Genomic DNA, 24,652 nt, shown 5'->3' on the forward strand with positions numbered 1-24,652 from the left:
CAGCCTTAGGGGCTTTTTTCTTATTTTTTATAATGCACTAAGCTCAACAAACCTTCATAGAAAATAGAATACTCTTAATTATGAATAAATTAACTAAATTAGCAACATGAGATGGATATGAAATTAGAGGACTGTTAATTGAAATTGCAAACACAGCTGTATACAGCTTAGAGATGAATCACACCAGTAATGACACAGATGTTTATAAAATGTGATTATGTTTAGCAGGAGCATACTATTGAAACTCCCCAGCCTATTCTTATATTGTGTCATTGAAATGGTTTTTAAATCCATGAACACCAGGAATCAGAATCTCAGGGATGGCAAATTAGGCTCCCTGGATATGTGAATTAGTGTTGTCTGAATGTCAGCAATTTAATTCTCCAGCTTTCAAAGAATGTAGAAATGGAGCCAAAAACAAACATCTGTTAGTTATATTGTCATTCAGAAAAAAAATTAAAAATCTCTGGCAAGTTAGAGCCTATCTGAATATGAGCAAGACAGTGAAGTACAGTATCTCTAAGTTGTGTGAATGCAATGATCATGTAATTAATATAACAAGAGAGCTCAAGAAACCTACTTTGTTTACAACTGTGAATACATCTTTTTGGGACTATTCCTCCAAAGTTCTAGAAGGATCAGGAACAAGTGATATCTCCTGTCTAAAGATTTAAGAATTGATTAGCTTCTTAAAGACAGCAAATCAGACTTTTCATTCTTTCAACTTTTACCAATTTCCTAGGGTGTTCTTGATAAATTGCACAATAAAGGTGTTGGGTTTTTTCTGGCAGAAGAAGGCACAAATGTTGCTGTTGGGTCACTTGAGGATATCTGAGCTGAGCAGGCTCAGCAGGGATAGCAGTCAGCCCAGCTGGGAGGGATGGCAGAGCAGACAAAGCCTTGGGGGCTCAAGTTCCAACATTCTGCAGTGGTTGCTCTCATTTCACAGGGTTAGCACTGAGCACACACAGCAGCATGTAAAAGTTACATTAAACAGTCTGTGATTTGTTTTCTGCAACTGTCCACAGACCAACAGAAGCAGATTTTACAACATCAACAGTAATCTTGCTTTCAATGAACATAACAATAATAATACAAGATCATAGTTTGTGTCCAGCACTGTAGTGTAGCTCACATCACAGACACTATTATATGATTCAGGGGCCTTGGCCCATCTAAGGATAAATACTATGGACACAAATTTTCATGAAGTAGAGATTCTTTTTCTAGCCCTCTTTTTAAGGGAATGGGACAGACCTTTGAACTACATAACTATCAGAACTACATTAAAGTAAAAACTATCAGTAGAACTAAAACTTACACCGACTCAACACAATGTCATCATAATTCAGTTAAATTTTATAAATGTAGTTCTGATCCATAAATGGATAATCACCTGAAAACATGTAAATTCATGCACAAGATGGTTAAAATAATTTGAAAAAAATTATATAGAGTGTCATTGGCAAAGCTGAAATAATCAGCATGACCTGACACTGTTAAACAACACAGGCTTGTCCCACCAGCTGTGGGAACTACTGAGCACAGTCTAATGATGTGGGGGCACAGTGTTGAGACAGAAAAGTGGTGATCATAAAATTGGATTTGCCTCTGTCTTTCTGAAACTTTATTTGATGGGAGCTGACCTTCCATTCACGGGTGAAGAAAAAAGGATTAGATCCTGACTTTGTAAAAGAGGAAGCTCACTCGATTTCTGCAGCAGACCATACCAGTCTGACAGTAGTTCACAGGTCATTCACAGTTGAATAAAGTTATGGGGGCTTTATGAGAAAAATGTAACCCCTTTCTCATTAGAGGTAAACCTAGGCAGATTCAGGGATATATTGCAGGTAGCTATGACAACTGATGTGCAACCCAAATTCAGTTATCTTAGTTTTCTGGTTGGCAAAAGTACAGACAAAATCAACTCAGGACTTGAAATGTGATGTTTTGAGATAAAGAACTGTAATGCTTGGATATACAAAAAGCACAAAGCCATTTTATGGAAGACACAATCTTCTATTTCTTCATAACACACCCAAAATCACTACAGTGAAACAGCACTCTATTATCAGCTATGTGTCAGCTAATTAATTAGGACAGAACTGATTGTTTTTACAGATGAAAGAGTCATAAATGAGGGTACTGAAAGGAAAGGACACAAAACACTTCAGGATGGTAGGAGAAAACAGAGGAATGAAAGCGAAAACATCCAACAAAATGAATAAACTACCTCTAGATGTAACCTTAGGAGTAGTTTTCTGGATTGATTTATGCTAATTAATTTTGGTTTAAAACAAACTGAATTGGGGTAGAGAAACAACTTTGAACATCTGAGAAAATGGAAGAAAAAAACTGAGTCTTCAACCTCCATACTTGAAGCTCCCCCTAAAAATGTCCTACCCTAAAGAATTCATCTCCACAAACAGGAATCTGATGATCTTTCCAGGTACAAAAGAAATAAAAAAATGAATACTAATAAAACCTGAAATTGTAAGCTCTTGGTCAAGAATTGTAATTAATGCTATGTTTGTTCTGTAACCAAGGGGTATATTCCTAAATTTTATTGAAGTATCAGTGTTTTATAAACTAACAACAAGCACAAGAATTGAACAGCTTAGATGAGCCACAGGATGAGCATTTTGAAATAACACATTCTGCCTGTGTTGTGCAGGGTGGATCCAAATTAGGAAGGACTTTATAGAAGATTTACAGGATTTGAGCCATTTTAATTATTAAGTGTCCTCCTCTATAACAAACATACCATTACATCACTTCCATACTGCTCATAGTTTTCTATACAAGGGTACAACATTCAGCTTTACTCAAACTGTGTTGAAAACTGCAGAGGTAACTTTAAAGAGCACCTTGTGAAAATATTTTTTAAATGACACACATAATCTTCCATAAAGGCTGGTTTCAAATCTGTGTCACAATTTAATGCCACTGACATTTTTAATATTTTATACACTATTATTAACAGTATTTCTAAAGCAGCAAAAAAATCCTACTTAGTCTCACTGAAGGAAAAAGATATAAAAAAATAGCACAAAATACTACCTAGCTTAAAGACTGCAAAAGCCTTCTGTAACCTGAAAGTAGATGGCCTGACATAAAACTATCTGCAGTGATATAACACATAATTGATATGTCAGAAAGACAAAAAATGACTCAACAAAGAAATAAAAAAGGCTAACATTAACCTTCTGCACTGGAAATGTGAGTATTATTTCTTTTCCTTGGGCTTTTAATCACTTCAAATGAAGTTTCTTGTAAAAAGTATCACATCATTTCAGAAGAAGGGATTAGTGAAAATGGGGTGAAAGAGAAATATGTTTTGCCAGTTTTACATTCTCCCTCTAAAAACCTTTAACAATACTTTGGCACTGGTACTTGGAATCTAAGGGGTTTTATATTGCTTTCAATCCAAGGGTATTCATTAAGGTTTCATTGAGTTACAAGCCTCTGAAAATCACATTAGAGAGCCTTTACTGGGCAGCTCTTAAATCCAGCGAATGCTGTACCCGAGACAAACGTGTTCCACATTCAAAGAAACTTTGTGCATCTGCTCCAGCCTGTCCTCAAAGCTCTGAGCCCTGTGAATGGGCAGAGATGTGTCAGCAGCGTGCAGCCCCTCCAGGCTGTGCAGAAAGCACAAATGGCACAGACCCAGCAGCCTGGACCTGCCAGACCCTGCCCTGACCCACCCTGTGCCCTCCTGTCCTCTCCTGTAGCTTCGGCCAAATCCAACCTGCAGATTATGAGCTCTGACAGCTGATAACGTTTTGGGAGGGAAAAGGGCCTGTGGAATGGGAGCTAGGACTGGAGATTGATTTAGAATTGCAAGGTTCATTTTTGTTTTGTGCTTGTTTGCTTTCACTAGTCTGACTGCTGCTAACCTTGTGCACTTTCCAGCTATTCCCCCTCACACATTCTTACCATCAACTACTCTAATTTTTCATAATGAGCAGCCTAAGCATAGCTGATTTGAACTAGGTCACACAGCTAAAAAGGTGTTGAAAAAAAATCAGGCCATATTCTTTCAATTTGTACAAGACCCCCAAGCTACTTGTTCAATTTTGGAATCCAAGATAAACCCTTCTAACTCTTGTGGTTACACCTCTGTATAGGACTGAAACTCAGAATCTTAATTCTTCAAATGTAACTTCCACACTCCTTGTCAAAGGGACTTCTACAGAAATTATTACAAATAATGGTTTTAAGATAATCAGGTATTACAGATCATGAACTCGAAAGAATACAATTTTGGTGGTGGTGGGTAAATAAGTTAAAGAGCTAAAAACTGAATGATTTGGCTAAAACAACTTGACTAAAACCCAACAGAACTAGTGGATGTTGGTTTCCAGTGAATGTATTTTCAACAGTATCATAATCTCTGTTTTCCTCAGTATCCTAAATATAGTCTGGTGTGAGTCATACAGATGTGTGCTGCCAAACATAATCTATAACTGCTGACAGGTGGAAGTAAATTGTTCAAGTCTTCCTTTATAAGGAAATGAGACTTACATATATCAACTAATATGCCCATTCTTTTCCTATCATTTATCCATCAAATAGATAAATGGGAGATCTTACAGAAGATATTGTATATGCAAAGGTTGTACAAGAGAGTGCTAAATTCAAGATGCACGTGTAACATATTTTCTTACTTTTGATAAATTTTAGGTGCTTTTCTTTTCACATATAAACAGCATAACTCAACTTTTATAATCCCCTGCATTGAAATACATTTATGAGATAAAAAAAAAAAAAATTGAAAGAAATCTACAGATGCATATTGTAATGAGAATATAAAGTAGGGTAAATTGCTATTTTTCTGCATATTCTTCAAAACATCTTCATAGAGGACAAATTTCAGAGTAAAGGAAGTCAAAAGAGGATAACACAACTCTCAAAATGAATGCACCTCCTTTACAAAAAGTGATTAAAGCATTTGCAATTACCAGCAAAGTGAAATTCATCACACACGTCATAAATTTAGTAAGGTTTTATTAGTTTCCCTGCTGTCTGTCTGTGGATGATAACCATTCCTGTTTATACATACTTTCTTTCACTGACTGCTTTAAAGATGCCACAATGAAGGTGTCCTCCTAATTTAGGAAGGAATATTTCCAATTATTGACACAGGCATCATTAGTAGAATTGAATCTCAACCTGACAGTTGGCCTTCCTCCACTAACTTACAGAATTTCAAAAGAAAGATTCCTAAAGAACAAGTCACTGCAAAATGAATTCTATATGCATAACTTTGCAGGCAAACATTGAAAAAATCTGAGACTCAGTCTAACAGAAATGAGGAAAAATACTTGGGTCTATGACTTCTGCAGCCAACTGGCATAGCCAATTAAACAAATAAGACACCATTACAAAGCTGTAACAATTGTGGTTTTGGCAGAAGTTTCTGTTCTCATGGAACATATAAACCAACATTTTAACTAAGTATTCTGATGGGAAAACTCGACTTCCAAAAAGGATCAAAATCTCCCTCTGCTGGGAAGAGAAAGTCTTCAACTACAAAATAATTTCAAATTCCAAGGCTGAAAAGCACCATGATTTTAGTGGTGACTTAACTACTGTAATTCTAACTGAGCTAGAATTTTGGTTCTATATATTTAGAAAAGTTTTCTCTCATTTTTTTTCAGCAACTAACAGATGACATATGTCAAAATTTAGTTTAAAAAAGAGGAAAAACCAAAGACAGAAACAAACTAGTTATTAAATTAAGGAAATGTCACAGTGGAAAGAGAAACTGGTAAGGTAACAGAAAGGTATAATATATAAATATGAAATATAAACATAAACATATAAAAATCTAACTGCCTTTTATATCAGCCATTCATTTAGACATGACATTCTCTGTCTCATTCAGAGGAAGAAACATCTTTATTGCTACTGTTGCATCATCTGCCAATCTATCAGCCTTAACTCGAGTTTACACTCATGGTTTAATAATAAATAACTCTACTTGTATTTTAAGATACGGAACAATTGAAGGCCAATATTCTGTTTAAGTATATGACTAGAGCTTTCTTGTATAACGACCCTATGCACTATCAATTGGACAGCTGAACTGTAAAATAAGAGAGGCTTTTCTTTTTTTTCTAAGAAAAATGTTATGAGAGAATATCCTTCCTCACTTTCAAATTTTAATTCCATGGCTTAGACAGGAAGTTTATTTCATGAAACCATTTCTAATTAAAATTTTAAAAAGTGAGCTTGGTTCAATTCAACTGCAAGAGACCTGAAAAAGACATTTCTTTTATATAGGTATTTTTGTTATTTCATTTTTGGCAGGATATTTTTCTTGGAGAAGGCATGAAAGACAGAAGGTGAAGTAAAATTTAAAAATAAAACCCAAACCTAAAACCTGCTACAGTAGGTCTCTGCTGATTTCAGCTTATTTCCTTGCCTTGGTGTCCAACCCCTATAAAAAGCAAGGTGTGAGCTGGGGACCTCTGCCCAGCCTGTGACTCAGCTCTGTAGAGATTCACTGGCCAGCAAGACTTTGCTGCACAGTGACAATTTCACACTGATTTCAGGGAAGAAGGGATTTCCTTCTTGGCTTTTATATTCTTTATATTAGTACCTCTGGAAATACAGATGGTAAAATTCATTCATATTTCTCACCACAGATTGAAAACATCAGCTACTATTTGTGAAGCACACGGAAGAATCTGGTTTTTGAAATAATTAATTGCAGCAATACTTATTACAGTAGTGTGCATTATGCAGCTCAGTAAAGAGCCTGTCCTCAGCAGAATACAAACAAAATGATGATATGACTTCAGATAACTGCCTGCAGGGGTACAAAAGCCTGCTGGCTCTCCACAGCTCCTGCAAGCACAGAGTGCTCTTCAAGGGGACACAGTAATAGCTGTGGCTGGACCTCTAACAAATGGCAGCATGTTTTTTGCACCACAGCAATCTTCAAATTCCCACATCCTGCAGAATCTTTGCTACTGGTGCAAAATGAGCTGAGGAGTTAGGAATGAAATTAGGGCTTATGCTTCTTGGCAATTGTTAAATATATATGTATATAAATCATAGAATTATAGAAATGTTTAGATTGGAAAAGACCTTGGGATAATTTAGCTCTAGGTTTTTGATGTGCTCTAAGACAGTAACCCACAAACTACCACCTTTCAAAAGTTAAAGCACTAGAGTATAATACCATAGCAAAATATCTTAATATACACATTTTTGGATAAAAGACAGTTCTTACTGTATTTTTCAGTTTATTAAAGGAACTATTCTAAATAAAAGCAAAGAAAGTTTGATTTAAACCAAAAAAAGCTTTCTTGATAACTGAAGGCTATGTTCTCTGTGGGTTACTTGTAAATTCTTTTACATGTCAGGAGCTTTGCCCTTTGACCAGCATTACACCAACCAGATCTCTGACTAAGTGAGATATAACTCCCACCTATTTTAGGGGATTCCTGACTCCCTAAATGTCAATTGGAAGTAAGCAAGGGTTTGCAAGACTCGTTCTGCCCCAGGATGAGCTCATTGCATACCCTGTTTGAAGCACACATGAGAACTTCTTGTGAAATTCATAACAACATCATAACATTTCCAAGATGAAATCTTGGAAAGATTTCATCTCTTTTCATGTTTAAGAAAAATAAAAAAATAACCAGCATATTTTCCTCAAAACTACTCTATTAAAGGCATGAAGCTACTCAAAGTCCACAGAAGATGACACAATTTTCAGTGACTGAGTTGAGTGCACCAGCTTTCATTAATGAAATGCACTCCACACAGCACTTCAAAACCAGGACTGGTTGAGTCTTTGAGTGGTTGAGTGTTTTCTCTATATTTTTGTATAGCAGTAATACTCCTGAGTATATTCACTAAAATTGAACACAAACCAGGTAAATTAATGTCAAACATGCCTTACTGCAGAAATACAAATGAAGTTCTGGGAAGATTCTGGAGGAATATTTGATTTTATTCACTAACAGCACTAATCTCGCTGTACAACCACTGTGCAATGACTGACTACAGTTGGCCTTATGATTATAAAATGAATTTAATATTAAATCTCTTTAAGATTTGGCTTAAGATTATATATTTCCTCCTCGAATCTTCTGTAAATTTCCAGTGTTAATAAAGAAACAAGTGAGACATGATTATCTTCTTTACAAAATGCTCTTCAACTTTCTCCTAGCACTAGAATTCTCTGATGTTTCAGATGTGATAAATTTTATGTCTTTATGCACTTTTCCCACACATAACCAAGGATGGGTATCTCTCTGGCAAGCAACAGCACAGAACTCTCTGTTTTATGATTTTCCTGCAGTGATATTTTCTAGGAAATAGGGGGTATGGATAAGAAATACTTTCCCCATTAGGAATATGGCAAGGGGAGAGAGACAGAGATCTAACCTTTGAGGAGGGAGAAAAAGAGAAGTAAACTAAGAAACAAGGGGAGTACAGAAAAAAAACTAAAATAAAATAAGGGAAGCAAGATGGGGAAAGACAGAGAAGAGTAAGGACACAGAAAGAATTGCTTTTAGAAAATAAGAATTAGGAGAAGCCTGAGAGAAAACACAACCAGTGTAAAAGAAAGACACGTGAAAATAAACTGAAATCTACAGAAAAAATGATGAAAAGACTAAAGTATGAAGTCGATATTTTAGGTGACACTACCATAACAAGCGCAGTTAATAAATAAATTAAAAAAACATAAAATCACCAGAACGAAAAAGAAACGTACTGGAAAACTAAAACCAGAAATAAACAGCAGGAATATGCCTTAGAAGGAGAATGGTTTTGTATGAAACAAAAACAATTTTCATTTTTGCTTTTCCAATTACTGGCCAAAATTTCAGTTTTCCATAAAGGGAGTTTTCTGTCTAACTGGAGTGCTGGTCATACACAAAAAAGTCTAGCCCTAAGATGGAAAAATACATAACACTCTAAAAAGTGCCATTGGGTGTGAGTGTCCAGCAGATCTTGTATGTAGAGCAGTTGGTCTAAATAATTGTATATTTGTTCCAATTGATTTATTCTATTACAGTTTATGCTATTTTATTATCTTCTAACAAAAATGAGTTCTGCATCTCAATACATTTCAAGCTTGATCTCTTTTAAGCAGAAAAAAATTATTATAGGAACAGATGCATCTTTCCTCTTTCCAAGGGTCACAACTTGGCCTTTAATATATCATAGTCTTTCAAAGTTACTTATGGCTTTTCCCCTCAGGATGTGTTTAAAAATTTACTGGAGTGCTTTCACCTTAATCTCTGTATCTTCCAGATGACATTTAAGTAAATATGAAAAAAGACAGTAAACCATAATATTTCAATTAACTATCTGTTCTATCAGCAATAACATCTCACTCTGACATGCTGTCTCCAAGTGTCTTCAGAGAAGACAAAAAGATTTTTTTTCCAAATATCTGGATTTGATAAATCAAAGAAATAATTTGCAGTAAAAAGTGAATTGTTCACAATGTTTCCTGAGCTCTGTGGATGAGAATGTATTATCTTTGAAATGTGTGCAAAACATGTGGCTTGCCCTTTATATTTTTAAACCATCTACAGTATCAGGTTGGGCCTCTGTCTAATGCATTTATGAATGGAAACAACAAAACATTTTCTTGTTTACCTTCCTTTCATTCCTCAGTATGCCTTTGGTGCTATCCCACAGGGAACAAAGCTCAGAGAAATAGAAATATTTACTTAAACGCAGCATTAAGAAAAAAGCCATGTGAAATATACCTGCAGCACCTTCCACCTTGTGTTTAGGTCTTCCACAGAGCTGAGGTTGTACTGGGAGAGCTGAATGTCGGCGGGGGTGAAGCGGTGAGCGAGCTCATTGACGTGATGCACCTTCTCCTTAAGGGGAACAAGCTCTGCTCGATAAACCTGTGTCAACCAAATATAAATATAAATATAAATATAAATAAATATCAGACTAACTTCAGAAGCTATTGGCTCTGCTACCAGCTGATTAGCAACTTAAAGATATTATTACATTCCAAGCTGCAAGGGAAGAGCACACGGTCATGATTCAGTTACCAGGCTGTTTATTTAACTTTGTCTGGACTTTGAGTCTCCAGTGCAAGACCTGGCATTTCAGAAGGTGCTATGAATCTGGAACCTTCATAGCCACTTTTGGCCAGTTTAGCTGAATTTCTAACCAGCACACCCACTGGGAGGTGCACTGCAAAACACACTTGTCTCCTGCTTCACCCATTGTGTGCAATGTGTTCAGTCAGGATGGATGGGAGTGATGAGTACAGTTTAACACAGGGAAACAGGAAGACAGCTGTTCTCAAATGCAACAAATGGAAAAAGGATGAAACTTTTACCATGGGTATTGTGTGTTACAAATAAAAATATTAATAATGGGAAGTCCATTTAGGAAAAAAACATAAAAAAAGAGAGAGAGAGAGAAAGATGAAAAAAGGTGCTATGCACCTCAGACTGGTTTACATGACTCATATTTAAAATAAAAAATGAAATTAATGCTTAAGATAACCTTTAAATTATACATAAAAACAGTTTAGCTAATAATTTCAGTAATGTATTTGAAAACCAGAATCTGCTAGTTACAAACTTCTTTTTAAAATCAGACACCTGATGATGATGTCTCCATGATGTATCTGGGTAAATTCAGCGCACCATGACTTTATCAAAGAGAGGAACCTCTATGTAGATCTTCTACTGCTCCATATTTATCTTTTCTAAGGAGACATTTATGAATTTTTAATGTGATAAAATATGTCAAAACGCAACAATGAGTCATTTCTAAGGGACAAATTCTGTCATTCTCAGGATCATGTTTTATGGCCATGTGATGTCTGCAGAATAATTTACTTGCTATATTACTCTGCTCTATAGCTCCTTTCTCTCAGCATTTTTAATATAAACCACATGCATCTCATTTTAGATCATCAAATAACATGAAATTATTGCAAATTAATCTTTTCATCAACAGACGAGGCAAAATAAAGTAAAAAAAGCCTATCCAGTATCTCAGTGAACCTTAAGAGTAAATAATATGAAGATATTCATAGATATTAGAACGACATAAAGAGCACTAAAGGTAAATATCATTGAAAAATTGTTCCTCACATATCTTTTAAAACCAGATTAACTTCCATAAATTATGTTAAATTACCCTGCAACATAAGGAGTTAGACTGACTTAAGTGGAACTCGTACAGTGAATGACTCTAATGATGAATCTTTAAAATACACCATCAGACAGGATGTGTATTTTGTAAAAGAAGTGCAGAGAACTATGCAAATGCCAGAAGATGCATACATCAAGTTCATGAGGTAACAGTTGACTTCCCCATTTCACCAGTTTTATACCACTGGAGTAGCACTGATATTACTGGTGAGAACTGATTTACAGTTCAGTGCTGATCAAGGTCTGAAATACAAAGAAAAGGAAGACAGCTCACGTTTGGTTTTACCCTAGAGAGTTATATATGTGCTTACCCTGAACTTTTTAGTTAGCAATTGAGTTCAGAGAACAAACAACATGCTGTAAAAGTAGACATTTGTTGTTGCAAAGCAAAGGCCTCAAAGGCTGAAGAAATATATACCCTGCTATCTGAGCACTTCACTTACGAGTGGTTGTTTTACTGCATTTTTTCCCTGTGATCTGCTATTTTCATGGCCCAAGGTACCTGGTCATGACTCTGTGGCTTGCATTTGGTATCATCAACTCAGTTCCTCCTGGGTTGCTTCGTGGAGAGCACTCCTAATCTAGTGTCACCAATGACCACTTTGCACAAAATATAGATATACACGTGTATATATTTAGATATCTTAGAAGAGAAAATACATAATAAAGGTAATATATAATAAAAATTAAATACCCACAATCAATAAGTATGTAAAATAAAAAACACGGATAGAGTAAATGCTGATCAATAAATGCAAAGATTAGTTCCTACGCTACAATGGACTTTAATGCAGTTCCCATACTAAATCAAGTTAATTTTCTATTATTTGTATGGGATTAGGATCAGGTTTCTGATTGAAAAACATCACTTCTTCAGCAAAGCACACAGGCCTTATCAGACACTTGTTTTTAAACATGTATTAAAGTATCAGTCTGATTTCAGACCAATTATTTGCATCTGCATTGTGGCCTTGGAAGTACTGCTCTCATTTAAATACCTGTAATAACTGTAACACTGAAAGAAATGGACATGGAAGTAAAGAAGAAAACTCATCTTCTGCCTTCTCTTCAATCGATGCCCTAATTAATTTTTTGTGCTGCAAGGATAATGATTTTTGCAGTGTGGTAATAATATTCCAATGCACAAAATACCACAGCTTTTGACTTTAAATTCAATATTCTGTATTCTATTATTGCCCAGCCTGAATTTTTGCTTGTGTTTTTATTAGCTGGCCAAATCCAAACATGAAAAATAGCAAGAACAAAAAAAGGAATGCTAGTCAATTAATAGCTATCTAATTAATGTCAGTAAGCTTAAAATTATAAAACTGTAGACAGAAAAGAGAAAAATAACCACAGAAATATTTGGAATATGAATCTGTATTATTAAGGAGTCAGCAACTGTAAGCCTTCTTTAATCAATAGTTTATCACAACCAGTCCATCAGTCAGCATACATGGTTCTAGAGCTAAGCATCTGTGGAAGCAGAAATTCAGAATTTTTACTGGAAATTACTTACAGAAATATTTGTATTTCTAAAAGCCATTTTGCTTTGTACAAGACTGGTTAATTTTTTCTGTTTTTTTTTTTCTTTCTGCATAAATAACACTAAATATATAACAGGTTTATATTAAAAAAAAATTAGAGAATTATATTGCTGATAATTTAAAAACCAACATACATGGTGAGTAGTAGTGTATTACTATCACAAGGAGATGTACCCATTAAATTTCTCAGAGTGCAAATGAGTTCACAGTGTGAACAGCAATAGGACAACCAGCCCCAAATTATCTTCATTATAACTGTCCTTGTGCAAGACAGAATTTCAATGGTTTGTGATACTGTAGGTGGTAGATTGGATTTTAAATGATCCGTACAGTCTTGTTAGAAAATATTTCAAAATGCCTTGGGAAATGAGCAAAGACTCTAGAAGGCACATACCACAAACATCCTAACCAGACAAATACTAAAAGTCTAGAGAACACACAGTGGCCATAATCAGTCAGATGAAAAGCTCATCTTGCCCAGTCCCTTGTCTTATAGTAGGCAATAGAATTACTTAAGGAAGAAAGTAAGGGAAAGCATCGGCTTCCCTGTCCCTTGTGTTCTTCCCGCTCAGCAAGTTGAGTCTCAGAGATTGTGGAGCCATTATGGAGTATTTTTATGTCAAACCGATCTTGATGGACTCTTTTCCAAGGATTACATACTTGATTTTTGGACTAACATAGACTTTTACAATCCAAAATATCTTATGGTGAGTTCAACATTTAGGTTAGAGTTTTTGGGCTTTTTAAACCTATTTCTGGAGACCCACTTGTAACCTTCCCTAAAACTTTGCTCATAATAGACAGAGATCAACCATTCCTTGGACTTGGTGCTGTCTCAGGATATACAAGACCTACATCATGTTTTTTCCCTTTTTATGTTTAAGATATAAAGATTGAGATATATCTGATTAAATGGTATGTACATCTGAGCAAGTTGCCTTACATGGTTCCTTTTTATTCCACAGCTAATCAAACCCAGGAGTTAAACATAATATAAGGTTTTACTGTAGGATGGAAAGAATCACATTCTGAATTGCAACAACAGAAATGAACAGATTTTAATTAACTATATAGGGAGCCTAGGCAAGTAACTCACATACAGACAGCTGAAAAATAAGACAAACCCCACTCCAACACCATTTATTCTGTCCTTGGATACCTTTTACCTAGTCTGCTATAAGTTTTTTCATATTGGGGTCCCAAACACCTATGATGTACGTTACAGATACAACAGGGACTTACACTGTGGCACCATGATATTTTCTGCTTTTTCAGTAATTTCCAGTAATTCCTCACATTGCATTTGGCTTTCTGAACAGTCATGAGTGTTGATGTGATGTTTTCAAAGACTTCTGTTATGATTCCAAGACCTCTTTCATGTGTGCTAAAGGAATGTTTGAAAGGCCTAAAAAGATCCTTACTGTACACAGAAAGCTGGGATAGCTTTTCCTACATTTTACTTGAGATTTAGCAGCATTTTGTCTGCCATAACTTTGCTGGCAGTCAGTACTGTGAAGTTTTTCATAGCTGTTTGCATTCTGTCCTCACCTTAAGTACTTTGAATAAGTTTGTATCATCAAGATGTGCCACTGCACTAATAATTTTCCTTTCCAGTTAATTTATGTACATGCTGGACAGAGTAGACCTGGAGCACATCACCTTCCTATTTGGGAAAACTGACCTGTGTTTTTTGTTTTCTGTCTTTTTCAGGAAATTACCAGATAATTGGTTATTTATCCACCAGAAGACCTTTTCTGTTGCCTCACTGGAACTTTGTTCCTTTGCTGGAAGACATTCTTAAAATCCCTGGGGAATAGCAAATGACCTGTAGCCTCTTAAACACTAAGCTCATACTCCTTAAAGGTACAGCTGGAGATTAAGGCACATCTACTTTTACAAAACTTCTATATCTTCTACAGAATATCCTTTCCCAGATTTCCTTGTCTGTAGGTACACAGGCCTGATTACATGCACTATTTGAAAATTATCACCATGTGTGTCCCTCATCACTCCTCATTAAAAACCCCCAATTTTAAATAAGAAAATGCTGTTAATAGATACAGCTACTTTACACTCCCATTAGAACACTTGACCAAACAGCCATCTGGTTCTATGATTTAATGATCTTAATCAAGACAATTTGTTCTTTGTATTTTTTTTCAAATAGGTTTCTTTATTATTCTGTTTAGCCACCCCATCTTTCCAGGTCTGAATCCATTTGGATGGTATGGATTGGTTCTCAGGATGCAGTGCCTCCGTGCTGCCTTCACTCACTTTGTCCTTTTGGTTCCTTTTCGGCAGGCTCCCTCATTTGTGTGCAGCTTTCCTTCTGAAAACTGAACACTGCTGTAGTGGATTTTTTGGGTTATTTTTGTCCCTGCAGAGATGCTGACCTTTAGTTCATAATGATCCCTATTATGATAGCAATGTTTTGAACTTGCAGTGCTCAGTACCAAGCCAAATCTTTTCCCTACTGGTTGTTCTCTTGGAGTTTCTTTTGTATTTCCTATTTAGTGCTGAAACTTCAATTCCAAAAGGATTTTAGGCTAGTGTCTATAATTAAAGATCGGTTTCTAACATATTTTAGAAGATGCAGGATAAGCCTCCCAAAATTATTTCCTAGCTGTTTTCTGCATATTTTCCATTAAATTTGTTTGTGCTTTGTGAATCCTATTCCAAGGTAGCAAAACCCACCAGATAGCCCTCACCTCTTTCCAGAATACCAACTCTATTAATGAAAATTTGATGCTTAGGTTTTTTATCAGATGTTTTTCTTCCACATTTCTCATGCCACGTGGGTGGTTTTATCCTATCTTTTATTTAAGGACCCCTAACAGAATGATTTTGCTTTGGAAGGCTGCCCAATATTCAGAAGAGAGGAAAAAAATAGATCTTTTTATTTAAAGATTCACCAAAGGGGGAGAGGTTTTGTTAATGCCATGAAAAGGTTTGCTTTTTCTTTTAGAATTCATAAATTGGTTCCATAAAAACTGAAAGAAAATTCACTAATAATTCAAGTAGAACAGTAAAAAAAATATTTAAATATAAGTATTATGTATTTTATACTAACTGTACATTGTGCTTATATTTATATATCATATATATTTATATATACATACCTATAGATAAACGTACATATATAAAATATATAGTATATATTTATAATATATATGATCAATATTATATGCTTTTCTAGCTTCATGGAGTTTTTTTCCAATTTCAAGATAAAGTTCAGGAAGGAACACTGACTCTACAATGCACATTTTCCATTTCTTAACCCCCTTCTCCCACAGCCACATGTACAACTGCTGGCTGACAAGTCAAACACAGAGTTCAGGAATCCAACCAAAACTGAATCAGGTGCCTGTAACTTCTGGCTCACTGTTGTTAGTGGAATAGGGTGACTAAAGCCCATTAAGCCATTTGGAAAATACACCCTGAAGAGCAAGTATATTCCCAGAATATTAAGTATTCCTTGTGCACAGAGAAAAACTGAAATGAGGACTGCTTTTTTATTTATTGTCCGCTATTGAAAAATGCCAATGGATCATTAAAAATCTTTTTTTGCATTTACTGTCCTTATTCCTACTGATCCAAACACCTACCATGTATGTTTAGATGTAGTTCACAACAGGGCCTTGTCAGGACAAGTAGTGTTTATGCAGCTGTCCCAAGAGTATGGAATCACTGCTGCTTAGCATTTGCCACACTGACAAAGGAAAATAACAGCATGCATGTACAAAGCTATATATCCTTATGCACACCTCAGTAGTACTGACATTGAGTTTAGCTGTATTTGTCTTAAAAATTGTATTCAATAAACAGGCAATATCTAATAATTATTTATTTGCAACTGGTACACAATTATTCAATAAGAAACTTAAAACAAGCTATTAGGCTTTTCAATAATGATTTAAAATAGTCAGTATTCCTAGTGGCTCAGATTTACCTGCAGTATTTCTGGTGTGAAAAACAGCTTGGGATAGGATCCATTTTGTGTGTTATTCTGTACTTCGTGCTCCTTAACAACACTTGGACTTGTAAACAGGTTTAAAATAATCTATGTGAGACCACATATGGACAATTACTCCACCACTATTGTGTGATATTTTTCCCAGCTATATTGTCCTGAGTCACCCTGAACACTGGTGGAAAATCAAGACTCATTAGAGTTTCCCACACACATGGGCGGAGGGACCATGAATCTCACAGTGCATATACTGCAGAACCCTTCTCTTGTTGCAAACAGGCGTTAAAAGAGACTTTAAAGTTCATTTCATCAATGCATCAAATGATTTAAATGTTCAGTGCCAGCTTCTGGAAATGAGTCTCTATCTATTTGGTTATGGATGAACTGGCACAATGCCTATATAAGATGTTGAAGGCAATTTGGCAAAATCTCTAGATTTTTATTTCTCAAATTTTATGGACTGGCAATTATAGCAACACCAGCATTTGATTTGAACACTATGTTTATGCTTAGAGCACAACACTGGAAATTAAAATTGATCCTGAAGTTAGTTTCCCCCAGAGACAGTAAATGCAAGACCTCAGTAGATAGTATCCACTTTCAAAAATGTTCATTTTTGCAAACCTAAACAGAAGGAATTTAAAACATTTTCCTTAGCTTTTTATAGAGGAAGGGAAAAAAAAAAGTGGCATAATTTGAAAATCATCTCTAGTTTTCCAGTGAAGGTATTTATTATTTAAGCAGTTCCTATCTTGTCTTTATATTTTAGGAACTATATTTAGGAATTAAATGTTTTGCACTTCTTAATAAATTTTTCAAGATCATGCAAGCTTGGACATGTACATAAACTGAAGGCAAGAACACAAATTCCTTACTGTTATTAATGTTTAAATGCATAATGTTTTTAAAATATTTTTCTATGTGTACTGAAAATTTTTGCAAAGGCATGCACCAAAAAATGTTTTAATTCTCACAAAACTCCAAACTGTCATCCCAGACTGGCTGAAGGTGGAAGGCAGCTCTTGGGATCATCTAGCCCAGTCCCTCTGCTCAGAGCAGGGTCAGTTGCCCAGGACCATGTCCAGTCAGGTTTTATATATCTGCAATGACCAAGACTCCACCACTTCTCTGGGAAGCCTGTGCCAGTGTTTGAATAGTGTTTGAAGAGAAAAGTGTCTCTTCTCATATTCAGGTGGAACTTGATGGGTTTTAATTTGTGCCCATTGTCTCTTCTGTCAGTGGACAGTACTAAGAAGAGTTCAGCTTTCTCTTCATTCCCTCTCATCAGGAATTTATACACATTGATGAGATCCTGAGCTGCCTTGAGTCTCAAGGGCTGAGCTGTCCCAATTCTCAGCCACTTCTCACTGGAAAGGTGCTTCAGTCCTGTGACCATATTTGTGGTCCTGCACTGGACCTGTTCCAGCAGAGTCCATACCTCTCTCATACCCTGGAGCCCAAAACTGGACCCAGCTGTCCGGGTGTGACCAAGGCTGAGCAGAGAGGAAGGACTCAAACCTCTGCAGTGTCCTGCCTGATGCACCCCAGGGTGCTGTCAGTCTTCTTTGCCATGTATGTAAGACACCTCAAGATCACAAATTGTTCAAATGCTGTTAAGATCACTGAGGGACTTTGTCATGTAGCAAACTGTGCAAAGAAGCAACTGCTCATCTGTGGCCATCAAAACCCATCTCATCCCAAATATGCCTCTGGATTCCCAAAATTTGGACTGAGTTAATCCACCTGACAGGAACTTGAGATAAGATAAATGTGGCACTATTGTCTAAGGAGAGGTAAATGAAGCTGGGGAGAAGGATGTTTCACTGCAAGGAGTCTGTGGGAATGCCAGCTGAGCAGCTGTGCTGGTAGCTGGCTGTGGCTGGGTCTGGTGGGGGGAGACCAAAGCCCCTGACTCAAGACAGGAGGTGCCTGACTCAAACACAAAGAACAAGCATGGGACTATGGAAGGGAGGGAATCATTTAACCAACAGAATAAGAGAACTGTGTAGCCAATGAGCATTGATTCAATTTCTCTTTTTTTTTTTTTTTTTTTTTTTTTTTTTTTTTTTTTTTTTTTTTTTGCTAAAATGTATAAATGATGCGAAGTTTTGAGTGAGTTTGGAAACCCCACCACTGAGAATCCCCTGGTGAAGAGGATCAACAGGATACTGGTGGGTCCATGGGTGGTGACTATCATTCCATCTGATCTCCTTCTCTCACCCTCTTTTTCCCCTCTCTCTTCCCCCCTCAACCCTTTTCTATTTCTTTCTATCTCTCTGCCTCACATTTTAATGTTAAATAAAATCCATACTATCAACTTTGTCATATTGTCTTGTTTGCACCTTAATTCAGGCAGAGGCATCTCCCTGGTAATGTAATAACTAGATTTTAACAATGTGTTCTTGTCAGCTGTTTGTGTGCCAGGACCCCAAGGCTCTTCTCTTCAGAGCTGCTTTATGTACTGTTACCTGGGGTTCTTCCTCCCAGGACACAGACTTGGCATTTCTCCTTGCAGAACATCATGAGATCCCCCTCAGTGTAATTCTCCATGCTGTCAAGGTCCAGATGAATGACAACACAACCATCTGGTGCAATGGCTGTTCCTCCCACTTTTGTATCAAGTGGGAAATTACTAAAGGTGAGATCTGTCCCAGGGACCATTTCATTAATGCAGATGTTAAATGATATTGATTCAGGATCAACCACTGTGATACCTCACATATGACTTGCCTCCAATGCAAATTTCTCGTCCTTCAAGTGCCTGGACATGGTTTAAAAGATTAGCTGTTCCATCCCATTCCCAGGGATCTGAGTGAGGCTGAATAACCTGTAAGTCCCTGTGTCCTTCCTCCTGTCCTACTTGAAGGTGAGAGCAACACTTGCTTTCTTCCAGGGTGCAAGAATTTTTCCCAGCTGCCGTGACGCTTGGAGACAATTGATAATGGCCTCTCAATAGCATCAGCCAACTTGTTCTGAACCCTTGAATCCCATTTCTGGGATTTGTGAAACCCTCAGCTCTGCACTCTGAATCCCATTGGGACTCAGGTATGACAGAACTGTGAGCATGATCCATGCCCTTACATGCTCCATCATGGGTATCTCTCACACTTAGTACAAAGCAGATTTCAAGAAAAGGCCAACTGTGCCTACAGAGAAAGTCTGTTTCCCTGGTCTGTGAGCAGCACTTATACAAGGCTGTGGCCTCATGCCAGCTTGACATTTTCATGAAGAATTCCCTCAAATAGAAGAGTCTCCTGCTAGCACTGGCTTATGTTAAACCTCAATTCTCATAGCCAGTGAAAGAGACAGAAAAGAACATCTGGCCCTGTGAAGAAAATATGAGATGACTTAGGGAGGAAAGTTCTGTGTCAGATGAATTTCTGTTGTGGGAAGGTTTTACACAGGCAGCAGCTGCAGCTAAATCAGAGCAGGATCCACATGCATTAAGGTGAGGGGCTGCCCTACACCTGGGCCACAGCAGGTTCCCAGCACTGAGGATTCTCCCCTCAGCTCACTTAGTGTCCAAGTGGAGAAGTATTCATGGGCCAGAGCATTTCTTCTCATTTTACATTTAAAACCATACAAGGTTGAACTGTCCCAGGACAGTTTAAGTCTCCATATTTTCCATTCAAAGTGAGTTAGTTTCTTCTTTGAGGGGTTTAGTGTACTCTGATTCAAATTTCATTGAAACCTTGGTTTGTCAGGCACTAGCTCAATATGCTACACTTAGCTTGCTTTTAAACTCACCCTGTATTTTTATTTGATTGTAGTGCTCCTGGGGACAGGCGGTGTTGAGACAAAACGGATTTCAGCTGATTTAATTTTCCATCCTATATATTTTTATAAACTCAGAAATGACCAAGCAAGAGTGCACTACAGTAGAATATAAATCCTCTTCTGGGATAAAAATAGTTCAAACAGAAAACATCAGGGGAGAAAGAAAATCAAATTCCCTTTAAGTTCTCTCCCATTCTGAATTCTGTATTTCTAAATCAGTAAAGCATTACATTTTTCAAAAGTTATTTCCTGCAATTTGGAAGACTAACTCAGTATTTCTTAAAAAATAAGGTTATTAAAATTTGAATAGCTGAAATGAAAAATGAACTAATACCAGGTAATAATTTTCTTCTTTTCTGATCTTTCAGGGGAAAAAGCTATAATTTGTAGCAATGTTATATCTAAAAGAAAATACTTATTTATTAGGATATCTAATTTAATGAACAGAAGAACACCAATAAATAGATGCACTTATCCTGAAGCACAGATCACTAGGTTACTATAATTTTTGATCTATTTATTTATTTAAAATCAACAGCAGATATACAGATTTATAATTCCTGAACAAATACAAGCTATGCTACTGCCTTGCCATTTATTCTGAAATTGTGTTCTTCTCCATGGAGGGGGAAAAGTAAATAAGCAAATTTAGATTGTAATTCAGTCTACAAGAACAACTCTACCCATGTCATGGCAGAGCCCATGACTGCTGAAGTGTTATAAACAGCTCCACACCAATTTTTCTATATAATCAAAGAGTTACTCAGTTACTTTGCAACCAAGAAGAGGTGAAGTATCTAGGAACTGAATGTAACTAGAAGGATTTCAAAATATGATCTGAAAGTCTAACAACGACTACACCAAGGTCACAGGAAACATAAAGGAAATTTTGCAAAGAAAATTTTCCCTTTAGTAGGGTTTCAGTCAGCATTATTAAAGCTAAAAGCACTTGCAAAGAATACATGCTTAGATTTTAGACTCAGTCAAATTGTTTTAAAATCATTAATAACACAGTATCTATTGCTTTAGTTAATTTGTAAACAATGTATGTTAGATATACAAACAGAAAAGGTTAAATAATAACTCATGTTCATTACCAAAAGCTCTTTCAGGTTATAGCACATATGTCCTCAGAAAATAGTTGCCACAAAGAAAATCCTTAATGTGCTGTAAAGCAGCATGGCATTTTAAAGGGAAATGCACAGTTCACTCACAGTTCACTCACAGTTCACAGTTTTGCCCAGGACAGAGATGGTTTTCTCACTGTAGTCACGAGACAGAGCAGGGAAGGGCCGGGCAGGGGCTGGCTGGGGATGGTGCAGGGGATGGAGCTGCTGCCCTCGTGGCTGAGGTTGTATTCCATACCTTCCATGCCATCACTGAGGGGTGGAAATAGGGATTCTCTCCTCTGTGAAGAAACCTGGGGTATTGGCTGGGGTGTTATGGAGGGTCCGTTGTAATTTTTGCCTTTTATCCCGGTGGCCAGTGAATATTCTCTTTTGTATGTAAATCACACCCTCTTTTGTATACCTTTGTTATTAATATTGTTTCTGTTCCTGTTAGCTTTTCTTGTTTCATTGCTGCTTTTCAAGTAAATTGTTCTTAATTCAGAATCTCTGTTCTTGTCTCCCTTTCATGGAGAGGAGGGGGAGGGGAAGGGAGCACTTTCAGTGGGGTTTATTTTCCAACTGGGTTTTAAAACCAGTGCACTGACAAAAAAATGAAAGAAGTTTAAACCAGAAAGATTGCAACAGCTGTATCATAACATTACAAAACACTCAAGCTTCCAGATATCAGCAGGCAGATCCTGTAGCTCAGAATAAAAAATATGGATACATACAAAAGCTTAGCTTAGAGACTATTAAAAAACAGATTGTTTTCTGACACCCAACCAACATGAAACAATTCAGACAAGAAGCTTCAGAAGCTCCTCATTTTTTCTAACAAAAAGCTTATAGAAAGCTTTATTTTAATTAAAAAAAAATCTTTACTTTCTCCACTCATGCCTTTAAATTCACCCTGTAGATATTTCATAAAGTTTAGCCTCATAAAGTTGATAATTACTACCTCTAGTAAGGGAGATAAAGTTTTTATGGAGCTTAAGGCCAAAAGAAGTTATTGCAGTCCACTCAGTCTCTAATATCCAGAAGAATGCAGGTCAGATGGACTGTTCAATGGATTTGTTGAAAGCTCTGAGCTCCAACTCTTGAATTAATATTGAAATTCCCATTTCCACCTTTTCACCATCCCTGTACAAGGTGTGTGGAGTGTGCATGGGTGAAACACCAAGTCAACACAGAATCACAGAATGTCTTGGGTTAGAAGGGACCTTTAAGATCATCTATTTCCAATCCTTCTGCTATGGATTGGGAACCTTCCACTAGACCAGGTTGCTCAGAGCTCCATCCAGCCTTCCAGGGATGAGCACCTCCAAGGATGGGGCATCCTCAACTTATCCAGGCAAACTGTTCCAGTGTCTCACCACCTTCACAGTAAAGATTTTCTTTGTAATATCTAATCTAAACCTATTCTCTTTAAGTTTGAAGCCATTATCCCTTGGCCTGTCACTACATGCTCTTGTAAATAGTCTCTCTCCATCTTTCCATTTTCACTGGAAGGTGTCAATTAGGTTACCCTGAAGCCTTCTCTTTTCCAGACTGAACAATACCAAGTCTCAGCCTTTTATCTATGCTAAGGGTGGTGATCAGAGGGGTGCTGTATCCCTCTAATCATCTTGGCAGCCTCTGGATTCATTCCAACATGTCCATGTCCTTCCTGTGCTGGGGACCCAGGGCTGGATGCAGCTCTGCAGGTGGGTCTCAGAGCAGAGCAGAGCAGAGCAGAGCAGAGCAGAGCAGAGCAGAGGGGCAGAATCCCCTCCCTCACCTGCTGCCCACGGGGCTTTGGCTGCAGCCCAGGGTATGTTTGGCTTTCTGGGCTGTCACTGACCATGGTCATGTCCAGCCCCTCACCCGCCAACCACCCCAAACCCTTCTCAGCAGGGCTGCTCTCAATCTGTTCATCCCCAGCCTGGATTCATGCCAGGGGTTGCTCTGACCCAGGTGCAGCACCTTGTACTCGTAAAACCTCATGAGATTGCCATGGGCCTCCTTGGGGTGTAAATTCCTAGACTTCTTACACCTAATAAGAACACCTTTCAGCAATGCCAGAGAAGGAATTCAGGCCTAACAGTAGATTTTAGCGACTGCAAGTGACAGTGATTTACTTTTTAAGCTAAAGTAGGAAGAAAGAATATTAAAATGAAATGCTGAAAATGAAACAGTTAAATAAAACTCAAACAATTAAACATGGCTCAGGTTTCTATAACAGCACCAGACACAGGCTGGGCAACTGCCATGAGCAGCACCCATCTTTCCAGGCATACATTTCCACATTTCCAGGCATGAAATCTTCTGGGTGGCTGCCCTGCCATGTCTTCAGGCTATGGCCCTGGGAAATGGGCAACTGCGGCTCCTGCTGTGACTGATGAAAACTATCATTCTTAATCCAATGAACAATTGAGCCCAACTAAAATAAAACAATTCTCAGTTAAAATATAAAGAGAATAAGAGTAATTTGAGTGGCATTGCTGTCTTGACAAATTAGTTTCACTGATTCAATTGCCCTATTTGTAAATTGGGGATAATACTTCTATTGCAGTCTCAGAAGGAAGCTGAGAAAATTAACTCATACTATCTAGAACATGAGAAGCACTATAAAAGTGCTAAGTAGCAATTATAAAGTTTTATTATGGGTTAACCTTGGCCAAAAAAATGAAATAAAACTCTATTAGGCTTTACATTTATGAAGATGAAAATGAGAAATGTGTAACTCATTGGGTCCCTGATAAACATTCCAGGCAATCTAACATTCATTGCACTCCCTACATCAAACAGTCCCTAGACAATTACTTGGTACCAGGACAGGAGCTTGATAAATTGATTTTACTTTGCTCATTGATTTGCCCGTGTCGTAGAAACAATATCATTACAGAATCTGCACACTGTTCCCAAGAATTTATTCTGTCAATGTTTTAAGAAAAGATTTCATTAGAAACACAGTACTGACAGATGTTTTTTCATGGAAAAAAATTGCCTCATCACAGAAGCAAACAACTTTGAAATTCATTTCCCTCCTCTCCTCTCTCAGTGAACGTCTGTGTATCTGGTTATATAATAGTTTCGGGTATGTCCTTT

The 24,652-nt window shown here is 37.0% G+C and overlaps 1 protein-coding gene across 3 annotated transcripts in view; it reads right to left on the reverse strand.

Moving 5' to 3' along the window:
- Positions 1–24,652, reverse strand: part of DMD (dystrophin) — a 1,135,346-nt gene that overhangs the window by 146,595 nt on the left and 964,099 nt on the right. For all 3 annotated transcript variants that reach the window (XM_056512754.1, XM_056512922.1, XM_056512842.1), the window contains one exon: positions 9,744–9,890. In XM_056512754.1, the coding sequence (XP_056368729.1) occupies positions 9,744–9,890 (147 nt within the window). The remainder of the gene's footprint in view (positions 1–9,743; positions 9,891–24,652) is intronic.

Source organism: Oenanthe melanoleuca, chromosome 1 (genome assembly GCF_029582105.1).
Source record: "Oenanthe melanoleuca isolate GR-GAL-2019-014 chromosome 1, OMel1.0, whole genome shotgun sequence".
Classification (NCBI taxonomy): domain Eukaryota; kingdom Metazoa; phylum Chordata; class Aves; order Passeriformes; family Muscicapidae; genus Oenanthe; species Oenanthe melanoleuca.